The following is a 12,786-nucleotide window of genomic DNA, read 5'->3' as shown; positions in this document are numbered from 1 at the left end:
TTTCATTTTGTGTTGAGCTGTTTGTAGTTTTGTTTTGTATTGTCTTGGTTTTTTTGCTCAGCATCTGTGTAACAATTTGCATAATGTGGTCAGGGTTGAGCCCTACAGTCAACAAGCCCAAGGGTTGAGATATCCCATGCATGAGACAACAGCAATCAAGAACTAATCACAGCAGGAGGACCCATGGAACTCACACAAGGATCATCTCTAGAGCACTCAGTTCAGGTGATAGAGGAGACTGCAACACTGGGCCCCAGAAGACACCTACTACAAAAGGCCATCCCACCTATTCTGGGAGTCACAGAAGTTCTATTTAATATATGGAAACAAATACAAAAAGGCAGTCAAAATGGGGAATCAAAGAAACAGGTCCCAAATGGGAGAAGAGGAGCCTCCAGAAAAGATCTAAATGAAATGGAGGCAAGCAATTTATCAGATACAGAGTTCAAAGTAATGCTTATATGGATGCTCAACATTAAGAAAAAGGACATAGAAACCATGAAAAATAACCAGGCAGAAAGGAAAAATAACATACCTGCAAAGAAGAATACACTGAAAAGAATAATCAGTATGATGAAGCAGAGGACTGAGTCAGCAAATTAGGGGACTATTTAGAAAAAAATCACCCAATCAGAGAAGCAAAGAGAAAAAAAGAACTAAAAAGTAGGGAAATAGTTTAAGGGATCTTTGGAACAACACAAAACATAACATCCACATCTTAGGGGTACCAGAAGAACAGAAAAGAGAGCAAGATATGGAAAACCTGTTTGAAGAAATAATGACAGAAAATTTCCCTAACCTGATGAAGGAAAACATGACACAAGTTCAGGAAGCACAGAGAGTCCCAATCAGGATGAACCCAAAGACACTCTCACCAAGACACATCATAATTAAAGTGGCAAAGGGCTAAGACAAAGAGAGAATCTTAAAAGCAGCAAGACAGAGATAGTTACCTACAAGGGAGTCCCCATAAGGCTGTCAGCTGATTTCTCAACAGAAACACTTCAGGCAAGAAGGGATTGGGATAAAGTATTCAAAATGATGAAAACTAAGAACATGCAACCAAGAATACTCTACCTAGCAAGACTGTTATTAAAATTGAAGACCAAATAAAGAGCTTCCCAGGCCCCCCCCCCCAAAAAAAAACAAGTTAAATGAATTGCTTTAAGAAGAAGAAAAGGGAGAGGAAAAAACATAGGTACAATTAAAAAGTGGCAATAAATAAATACCTATACACAAAGACCTAAATATAAATAAATTAAATGCTCCAATAAAAAAATGTAGGGTAGCTGAATGGATAAGAAAACAGGAAATATATATGCTGTCTGACAGAGACTTACCTCAGAACAAAAGAGTTCCACAGGCTGAAAGTAAAGGAATGGAGGAAAATATTCCATGCAAATGGAAACAAAAAAAGCTGGGGTTGCAATACTTATATCTAACAAAACAGACTTCAAAACAAAGGCCATAAAAAGAAACAAAGAAGGTCAATCCATAATACTAAAGGGATCAATCTAGCAAGAGGATATAACCCTTGTAAATATATATTCACCAATATAGGAGCACCTAAATATAGAAAGAAAAGTTTGGTAAACTTTAAGAGATGGACAGCAATACAGTCATAACAGGGGATTTTAACACCCCACTGTCATCAATGGATGACATTCCAGACAAAAATCAACAAGGAAATAATGACGTTAAATGACATACTAGATCAAATAGATTTAATCAATATGTATGGAACATTTCATCCCAAAGCAGCAGAATATACATTCTTCTCAAGTGCACATGGATCTTTCTCAAAGATAGACCAAATGGTAGGATACAAAGTAAGTCTTAACAAATTCAAGAACATCTAAATCATATCAAGGATTTTCTCTACTCACAATGGCATGAAGTTAGAAATTAATCTCAATAAAAAGACAAAATCATTCAAATACATGGAGTATAAATAGCATGTTATTAAACAATGAATGGGTCATCAATGAGATCAAGTAAGAAACTAAAAATTATCTGGAAACAAATGAAAATGAACACACAGCAACCCAAAACATACGGGACACAGCAAAAGCAGTCCTGAGAGGCAAGTTCATAGTTCTACAGGCCTACTTCAAGAAGCAAGAAAAATCTCAAACAATCTAGATCTACACCTACAAGAACTAGAAAAACAATAACACAGTCCAAAGTAGAAGGAAGGAAATAATCAGGATCAGTGAGGAAATAAACAACATAAACTATAAAAACAATACAAAAGATCAATGGAACCAGGAGCTGATTCTTTGGGGGAAAAAAAGGCTGACAAAACTTTAATCAGACTAACATGAAAAAAAACAGAGATGACCAAATAAATAAAATCAGAAATGAAAGGGGAGACGTAACAACTGCGATCACACATATGCAAGGGATTATAAGAAAACACAATGAACAATTATATGCCAAGAGATTGGACAACCTCGGTGAAATGGATAAATATCTAGAAACATACAATCTTCCAAAACTGAATCAGGAAGAACCAGAAAACCTGAATAGATTGATAAAAAACAATGATATTGAAGCAGTAATCAACAAACTCCCAGCAAACAAAAGTCCTGGACCAGATGGCTTCGCAGGTGAATTTTACCAATCATTCAAAGAAGAACTAAAACCTATCCTTCTCAAATTCTTCCAAAAATTTCAAGTGGAGGGAAGACTTCCAAGTACTTCTTTAGGAGGCCAGTATTATCCTAATTCCAAAAGCAGATAAGGACAAAACAGAGAAAGAAAATTATACACAAATATCCCTGATGAACATACATGCTAAAACCTTCAACAAAATATTAGCAAACCAGATCCAGCAATATATTAAAAAGACCATAGAACATGATCAAGTGAGACTTATCCCAGGCATGCAAGGTTAGTACACTATTGTCAAATCAATAAATGTGATACATCAACCAGACAAAATAAAAGATAAAAATCACACGATCATATTAATAGATGCAGAAAAGGTATTTGATTAAAATCTAGCACTTATTCATGATGAAAACTCTTAGTGTAGTGGAAATAGAGGGATCATACCTCAATGTAATACAGGCCACATATAAAAAACCAATAACCAACATCTTATTCATTGGACAAAAAACTAAAGTATTTCCCATAAGATAATGAACAATACAAGGATGTCCATTTGCACCACTCTTATTTAACATAGTACTGGAACTCCTAGCCACAGCAATCAGACAAGAAAAAGAAACAAAAGGCATCCAAATTGGAAAGGAGGAAGTAAAACTGTCATTGTTTGCAGATGACATGATAGTGTATATAGAAAATCCTACAGACTCCACCAAAAAACTACTCGACCTAATAAATGAAATTGGCAGAACAGCGGGATACAAAGTCAATACACAGAAATCAAAGGCATCTTTGTACATCAACAATGAAATATCAGAAACATAAATCAGGAAAAAAATCCCATTCCATTTGATATAGCAACAAGAAAAATAAAGTATCTAGGAATAAACCTAACCAAGGAGGTAAAAGATCTATACTCAGAAAATTACACAACACTGAAGAAAGAAATTAAGGAAGACACAAACAAATGGAAGCATGTACCATGCTCATGGATTGGAAAAATTAACATCATCAAAATGGCCATACTACCCAAAGCGATTTATAGATTCAATGCAATCCCTATTAAAGTGCCCATGACATAATTTACAGATAGAGAACAAACATTTCAAAAATCTATATGGAATCATAAATGACCCTGCATAGCTGCAGAAATTTTGAGAAAGAAGAACAAAGTAGGAGGGATCACAATACCTGATATCAAACTGTATTACAAGGCCACTGTAATCAAAACAGCCTGGTACTGGCATACAAACAGGCACATAGACCAGTGGAACAAAACAGAGAGCCCAGAAATAAGCCCAAGCCTCTAGGGTCAATTAATATTCGACAGAAGGGGCAGCAGCATAAAATGGAGTAAAAATACCCTTTTCAAAAAATAGCTATCAGAGAGATAGATGTAAATTAAAGCCACAATGGGATACCACCTCACACTGGTCAGAATGACCATCATAAACAAATCAAGAGGAATTTACAAAAGGAATTTGGCTAAGTCTAAAGAAAAGGCATGGCCAACATAAACAAATCCACAAACAAATGTTGGAGAGGATGCGGAGAAAAGGGAACCCTAGTGCACTGTTGGTGGGAATGCAGACTGGTGAGGCCACTGTGGAAAACACTATGGAATTTCCTCAGAAAACTAAAAATGGAACTGCCCTTTGACCCAGCAATTCCGCTGCTGGGATTATACCCTAAGAACCCTGAAACACCAATTCAAAAGAACCTGTGCACCCCAATGTTCATAGCAGCACAATTTACAATAGCCAAGTACTGGAAGCAACCTAAGTGCCCATCAGCAAATGAGTGGTTCCAAAAACTGTGGTACATTTACACAATGGAATTCTACACAGCAGAGAGAAAGAAGGAGCTTATAGTCTTTGCAACAGCATGGATGGAACTGGAGAGCATTATGCTAAGTGAAATAAGCCAGACGGTGAGGGACAAATACCCTATGATCTCACCTTTAACTGGAACATAGTCAACAGAAGAAAAAAGCAAACAAAATATAACCAGAGACATTGAAGTTAAGAACAATCTAACAATGGTCAGGGGGGAGTGGGGAGGGGACAGTGAGGAGAGGGGATTACAGAAACTACTATAAAGGACACATGGACAAAATGAAGGGGGAGGGTGGAGGTGGGGGAGGGAAGGGGGTTCAGCTGGGGTGGGGTGGAGGGATGGGGAGAAAAGGCATACAACTGTAATCGAATAACAATAAAAATTAAAAAAAAAACCTTTTACAAAAAGAAAAAAAAGGTGGTAAGAACAGACACTACACTTGATCTTAGCCAAAAGACCAAGAAGTGATACACACCATCTGTTTTAGTTGCCTAGGCGTGCTATAATTAAGTATGGCAAAGTGGATGACTTAAAACAATAGAAATTTACTCTTTCACTGTTCTGAAGACTAGATGTCTGAAGTCAAAGTGTTAGGATCATGCTCCCTCTTAAGGATCTAGGGAAGATTCTTTCTCTGTCTCTTAGCTTCTGGTGGTTGCTGGCAATTCTTGCCCCATAACTAATATACCTTCAGTGACTTGTAACTGCCATCACTGTAATCTCTGCCTCTGTCATCATATGCATGGCCTTTCTCCTTATGTGTCTCTTCTGTGTCATCAAATATCTTTCTCCATATGAAGGCACCAGTCATTAGACTTAAGGCCCACCCCAATCCTGTATGACCTTCTCATTACTTGATTACAACTGCAAAGAACCTATTTCCAAATAAGGTCACATTTGCAGGTACTGGGGGTTAGGATTTCTAATATATCTCTCTAGGGGGACATAATTCAACCCAAAACACCATCACCACAGTAAACATCATAAATATATTCATCCCCACCAAAAGTTTCCAAATGTCCTGAGAGAGATGATGCCTATTGTAGACAGCAGGATAAATACCCTGACTTTTCCCGTCTTCGTATTTCTAATCTCCTGCTAGTATCTGGATGTCAGAGAGCAACCAGGACTGGGAAGTATCTTCTGCAGAGGCCACTCCTTGTGGTGAAGAGCAGAGCAGGTAGAGCAGAAGACTTCACCTGATAGTAGGCCAATGTCTAACCCAGATTGCTTTAAGTTGAAGTTTTAGCAGCAAGGTGTTTTTGGATCAAAGTAGTTGCAAGTATTTTCAAGGTGTCTTTGCCATGACTCCAGTTCTTCCCTGAGGCTGCTAGAGAACCTGTATTCAATTGGATATTTGGGGAAGTTTCCTTATGACTCTGCTTCCTACACAGGGTATGTATTCACTTCCAGAGGTTTCCCAGGATACAGTTGGCACATCCTCCAGGATGGCCATTTTGGGGGGCAGAAGGGAAATTTGGGTGAAAACAGTTTGATTTTTCTTATTGTAAATAGGTATTGTAACATTCCTGTGCAGAGGATGCCTGTTTTATAAAATAAGGTGAACTTCTTTTGTCTTTTTCACTGTTACATCCCTCTTACTTAGGATAGAACCTAAGACCTAATATTATATAAATATGTAATATTGTGGAATGTATGAATAAATGAATGTACTAAAGAGTAGAATGCAAAATTTCCATGGATTATCAGGATAAAATGAGAAATTTCAGAGAAATCTCCCCTGTCTAGACTCTGTGGGGATAAGAGTCATCATTATCTACCCTTAAAGACACTTGGGTGAGAAGCCCTGACTTAGGCTAACCAACCCCTTGTTCTAGGCAAGGGCTTGCTATGAACTCCCACCTACCTCCCCAACCAGTTTGCCTACTAAATGTTGCTGGCATTTTTTTTTTACCATAATGGCTATCATACACCCTTGGCCTACACAGCTCCAGTACTCACACTAACCTCAGCCTCTCCTTTGTGTGGCGTCTCCTGCTTCCTCATTGGATTGACCAGCCCTTTCCCTCTCTCCCTTTGGACTTCTGCTAATCTCCTAAACTGGCAACTCTGAGGATACAGGTTGAGCTGTTACATTCCCCCCATCCAAAATAAAGGGGGATACACTCTTTATATACCTAAGTCTCTATTCCATGGAGAAAGACTCACTATTGGTATATGCAGGATCTGAAAATGTTAACAGCAACATAGACTTAGGGGACCTTGCTGACCTGGGTGGTATCCCAACACACCATTACTTGGAGCCATGATGTCCTTATGTGTAAAATGGGATGCTTCCCTTTACAGAGCTGTTGTGAGGAAGTGACAGAATGCATTGCAAGCATGCAGCATTGTGCTGGGGACATGGCAACCTCTCAGTGTTGGCACTCTTCAAATCTTTGACATTCCTTCCAGGAAGATGTGAGGTCTAATTCCCTTCCGTTGACTATGGACCAGCCTTAGTGACTTGCCTCTAGTTAGTAGAATGCAGGTGGAGTGATGCCACTTGGCTTCTGAGGCTAGGGCATGAAAAGTGATTAGTTTTCTCTCCCTTTCTCTCTCTCTCTCATTCTCTCTCTGTCTCTCCGTCTCTCCACTTGCTCTTAGAACCAAGCCACCATGGTAAAACGAAGCCCAGTCACATGAAGGGGTCATTAATAAGTGTTCTGGCCAAAATTTCAACTAAAGTTGATCTAGCATCAGCAAGTAGACATGTGGGCAAACATACTTTCTAGCTAATTCCAGCCCCACTCATGTTCTGACTTCAACCAGGAGTGACCTCTGGTGTGAACTGCCCAGCTGAGCCCAGTCCAGCCCCAGGACCATGAGATAGAATAACAACACATGATTCTTGTATTGTGCCACTAAGTTTGGGATGGCTTGTTACTCAGCAATAGATAAACTGAGCAATTAGGACACAAAACCCAAGATCATGACTATAAATTTATCATCCACCACCTTTCAGACCCCAAGTCCACAGGCAGGAAGTGAAGTTCACAAGACCTACTTACAGAGCACGTAAGTTTGAAAGGCTTGGTGGGCGTGGTGAAGCAGGCACTGCGAATAGGGTCTGGGTTTTGGCCCTCATTCCACTGAGCCAGGAGTGCCTCCCGGTAAATGGTAACCCCTGCCGCTTGGAGTGCGTCCTCCACTGCGCTTTCCACTGAGTAGTTGTTGATGCAGGTGATGGTGGAGGTGGGCGGCGGTTGCACGAAGTGGATGCAGGAGCCCCTTATGCCAAGGTTTAAGAGTGTCTCCACTGTGGTGTAAGTGTCAATTGTATCCCCATAGACAATGATATTCCCTAGAAAAGGGGAAAATGCTAAGTTATTCAGTTTAAAAAAGGGAACAACCTTATTAGTCAAATGCTAATAATACAGAAATGCTCCTTGTAAGCCTCTCATTTTTCAGTTGCTGGAAGCCAGTGGTGTTACCTAGCAACGATGACCAAGATAATTTAGTAAAGAATTGGCACAAAACATCCCACAAAGTAGTCAAATATTTTAACTCAGAAGTAGGACATTCACTATAATTGTTCCTATAATTTGAAAGTGGTAATTATAATAAATAAAACCTTTCATCCTGTTTTTCTTCCCTCTTTGCCACACTTATTAAGGAAAAAACTACTAAAGTTTGCAATACATTCAAGTTCCTCCTAAGATGAAAAGGACAGTGCTAAAAGAAATTCATGTATATGATGGTATGGATATATGAATATTTAAATGTTGAACCCTGCTGATTTCAAGGAAATTTTTCCTTTTTTTGAGAACTAAAGACTAGAATATTCTGCTTTTCAAGGATAATTTTTTTTTCCTTATTTTTTTCCTCACCCAAGGACATGCTTACTGATTTTGAAGAGAGGGGGAGGGAGGGATAGAAACTTCAACAAGAGAGAAACATTGATGTATTGCCTCCCATACATGTCCTAACTAGGATGGAACCCACAACCTAGATATGTGCTATGATCGGTAATTAAACTAGCAACCATTTGGCTTATGGACAACGCTTCAACCAACTGAACCACACTGGCCAGGGCCAACAGAAAATTCTTATAAAGATTTAAATTCTAATTTCTAGAATTTCCTGTGTCAAGACCTAGCAAAAGGGGCCAAAGACTATCTTTTAGGGAAGTAAAAATAAAATCACTATAATCTTGGGAGATTTCTCCTGTGTAACATTTTGATGGTAACAGTTTATATTGTTTGTTTATATGTCTTAAAAATATTACAAAAGTTGCCGGGAGAACCAAGATGGCGGCATAGGTGGACACAATGCCCCTCCTCGCACAACCAGAACTGACAGAAAATCGAACGGCAAGGAAGTCCGACACAAAGGAAATAAAAAATAAACATTCATCCAGACCGGTAGGAGGGGCGGAGACGGGCAGCCAGGGCAGAGAGGACTCGCATGGCCATGGTGGGACCCAGACTGGTGGAGTGTAGGACCAACAGGGCAGGCAGTCTGAACTAGCAGACCCTGTGGTCCCACATTCGCGCAGATAAACCGAGAGGGCCGGACTCAGAGTGAAGGAGAACGGGGCAGGCAGAGCGGCGGGTAGCACCCCGTGGCCCCACATTTGTGCACAGATAAACCAGACAAACGGCAGGGGAGCAAAGCAGACTGCGCAACCCAGGGCTCGAGCGCGGGGAAATAAAGCCTCAAACCTCTGATTGAAAACACCCGTGGGGGTTGGGGCAGCAGCAGGAGAGACTCCCAGCCTCACAGGAGAGGTCCTTGGAGAGACCCACAGGGGCCTAGGGCATGCACAAGCCCATCCACTCAGGAACCAGCACCAGAGGGGCCCAGTTTGAATGTGGGTAGTGGAGTGAAAGACTGAAATCTGGTGGAGAGTGAAGCGGGCGCCATTGCTCCCTCTCAGCCCCTCCCCCACGTGCAGCATCACAGCGCAGCAACCAGCTTTACCCCGCCCCGGTGAACACCTAAGTCTCCGTCCCTTTAAGTAACAGCCATGCCAAGACAAAAAAAAAAAAAAAAAGGCCCAAATGACAGAACACTTCAAAGCTCCAGAAAAAATACAACTAAGCGAGGAAGAGACAGCCAACCTATCAGATGCACAGTTCAAAACACTGGTTATCAAGATGCTCACAGAATTGGTTGAATTTGGTCGAAAACCAGATGAAAAAATGAAGTCTATGCTAAGAGAAACAAAGGAAAATGTACAAGGAACCAATAGTGATGTGAAGGAAACTGGGACTCAAATCAACGGTGTGGACCAGAAGGAAGAAAGAAACATCCAACCAGAAAAGAATGAAGAAACAAGAATTCGGAAAAATGAGGAGAGGCTTAGCAACCTCCAGGAAATCTTGAAACGTTCCAACATCCAAATTATAGGGGTGCCAGAAGGAGAAGAGGAAGAACAAAAAATTATTTGAACAAATAATGAAGGAGAACTTCCCCAGTCTGGCAAAGGAAATAGACTTCCAGGAAGTCCAGGAAGCTCAGAGAGTCCCAAAGAAGCTGGACCCAAGGAGGAACACACCAAGGCACATCATAATTACATTACCCAAGATGAAATAGAAGGAGAGAATCTTAGAAGCAGCAAGAGAAAAGGAGACAGTTACCTACAAAGGACTTCCCATAAGACTGTCAGCTGATTTCTCCAAAGAGACCTTACAGGCAAGAAGGGGCTGGCATGAAGTATTCCAAGTCATGAAAGGCAAGGGCCTACATCCAAGATTACTGTATCCAGGAAAGCTATCATTTTGAATGGAAGGGAAGATAAAGTGCTTCTCAGATAAGGTCAAGTTCAAGGAGTTCATCATCACCAAGCCATTATTATATGAAATGTTAAAGGGACTTATCTAAGAAAAAGAAGATAAAAAACATGAACAGTAAAAATGACAGCAAACTCACAGTTATTAACACACCTAAAACCAAAACAAAAGCAAACTAAGCAAACAACAAGAACAGAAACAGAACCACAGAAATGGAGATCACATGGAGGGTTATCAATAGGGGATTGGGAGGGAGAGAGAGGGGGGAAAAGGTACAGAGAATAAATAGCATAAATGATAGGTGAAAAATAGACAGGGGGAGGATAAGAATAGTGTAGGAAATGTGGAAGCCAAAGAACTTATAAGTATGACCCATGGACATGAACTATAGGGGGGGAATATGGGACGGAGGAGGTGGGCAGGATGGAGTTGAGCGAAGGGGTGGAAATGGGACAACTGTAATAGCATAATCATTAAATATATGAAAAAAAAGTGTCCCTTTCTAAGAATACACTCCCTGCTTATGTTATTTACATAGACTAGAAAGCAAGGACTACAGATCGAAAAGTAAAATTTCCTTGAAAATCAAAGATAAGCAATAAAGAAATTTTAAAAAGTTAAAAAAAAAAAAAGAACAGTCTGGGCGAGTTTTCAATAAAGGATAATAGAATACAACCATAGCAGTTTTCATGGGAGGCTAATCTTTGTTCCTCCTTTTAAGGAATAAATTATGCACCACTAAGATTATAGATCTGAAACAGGAAGCAGAGGGCAAGAAAGGTGACAATAAAAAGACAACTGTGTGAAAGCTCCCCAGATTAAAGCTGGCAAGAAGGAGCACTGGGTCATTCTCTCACTGATAACCTGCAGCAGCCTTTGAGAAGAATGTGTAAGGATGCTTCTATGAGAAAAGAGGGGCTTTGGTGTCAACAGCCCAGCTGGGGAAAAAGAGACGAAAGTAATGGCTCATATCACTATCTTAGATTCAAAAAGTACTAAGTCTTGCCATTTAAAATGCTGGCATAAAGGAAAAGGTGACTGTTTTGCTTTTTGATACACACTAGAAACTTTGATTTTGACTACCAAAAATAAGGCAATCACACTTTAACATTTCCACTATCATAATCCACCCAGATATAGGAGATTCTTCAATTTCTCTTAACTGAGGGGAAAATGCCAGTTTCAGCATCCTGGTTCCTAGAAAAGGTAAATAATATTTGCAGGAGCTCAATACTCACTAGTATTTAAAGGTAACACTGGTTTATAGAAATGAAATGCTAAATTAATCTCCCTATTAAATTAAAAAATAAAATATAGTGTTAACTTTTTGTCACAGATTTGTAATAAAATTAATTGAACCTTTTAAACAAATTATTTTCAGTAGATACAGAAAAAGTATTTTTTTCTTTTAAAATGACTGCTTTAATTTTTACCACCTGGAGAATATGCTTTGCTGCCATTTCATCATCATGCTTAATACTCTAAAGGCAGAGGATTTTCCAAGAATAAAACCATAACTTGTAAGGAAGAAAAGGGAATGACTTCCTGATCTAGTAGTCTGGTCATGGAATCACATCTCAAGAGTCAAAAAATGAATTCAAGATTTATGCACACAGATATTAATATTAATTTTTCTTCATAGTTATTATATTTTTAAGGCCAGATAAAAGGTCTTTTTCCACTTCAAAGGAGACAGAGTGGTTATGCATGATCTCATTCATCCTCACGACAGGGCTGTGAGATAAATTTTATTACATACTCCAGAAAGCACTGAGAGGTAAAGTGAACAGCGTCAGGTCACACAGCAAGTATCAAAAGATGGTTCAGCAGGACTCAGACCTGTCAAGTCTGATTTCAGAACCGGTGCTCCCACTACTATGCTATGTATACAGATGGATCTGTAACACATTACTGAAATACACATAATTGGTATTTCATCTGCATAATTAACTTCAGCAAATAATTAGATAATGAAATAATTTTAAATAGTCATAGGATATTATTAAACTATGAAATAAACACTCTCTTAAGAAAATATCATGTCCATGATAGTATACATAGAAAATCCTATAGACTCCACCAAAACACTATTCAACCTATTAAGAGAATTTGGCAAAACAGTACGATACAAAGTCAATATTCAGAAATCAAAGGCATTTTTGTACACCAACAATGAAACATCAGAAACAGAAATCAGAAAAGTTCCCATTTGATATAGCAACAAAAATAAAATACCTAGGAATAAACCTAACCAAGGAGGTAAAAGATCTATACTCAGAAAATTACACAACACTGAAGAAAGAAAGTAAGGAAGACACAAACAAATGGAAACATATACTGTGTTCATGGATTGGAAGAATCAACATCATCAAAATGGCCATACTACCCAAAGCGATTTATAGATTCAACGCAATCCCTATTAAAGTACCCATGACATAATTCACAGATAGAGAACAAACATTTCAAAAATTTATATGGAACCATAAATGACCCTGCATAACTGCAGAAATTTTGAGAAAGAAGAACAAAGTAGGAGGGATCACAATGCCTGATATCAAACTGTATAACAAGGCCACTGTAATCAAAACAGCCTGGTACTGGCATA

At 39.1% G+C, this 12,786-nt stretch overlaps 1 protein-coding gene and 1 pseudogene across 7 annotated transcripts in view; both read right to left on the bottom strand.

Moving 5' to 3' along the window:
* CFAP61 (cilia and flagella associated protein 61) overlaps nt 1-12,786 on the bottom strand; it is a 354,209-nt gene that overhangs the window by 76,689 nt on the left and 264,734 nt on the right. For all 7 annotated transcript variants that reach the window (XM_045194437.2, XM_053927357.2, XM_045194438.3 and 4 more), the window contains one exon: nt 7,458-7,750. In XM_045194437.2, coding sequence (XP_045050372.2) covers nt 7,458-7,750 — 293 coding nt within the window. The remainder of the gene's footprint in view (nt 1-7,457; nt 7,751-12,786) is intronic.
* Nucleotides 4,757-4,915, bottom strand: LOC128781289 (U2 spliceosomal RNA; annotated as a pseudogene).

Source organism: Desmodus rotundus, chromosome 6, assembly GCF_022682495.2.
Source record: "Desmodus rotundus isolate HL8 chromosome 6, HLdesRot8A.1, whole genome shotgun sequence".
In the NCBI taxonomy this organism is placed as follows: domain Eukaryota; kingdom Metazoa; phylum Chordata; class Mammalia; order Chiroptera; family Phyllostomidae; genus Desmodus; species Desmodus rotundus.
Note: the sequence above shows the minus strand (reverse complement) of the source record. Positions and strands in the feature narration are given on the sequence as shown.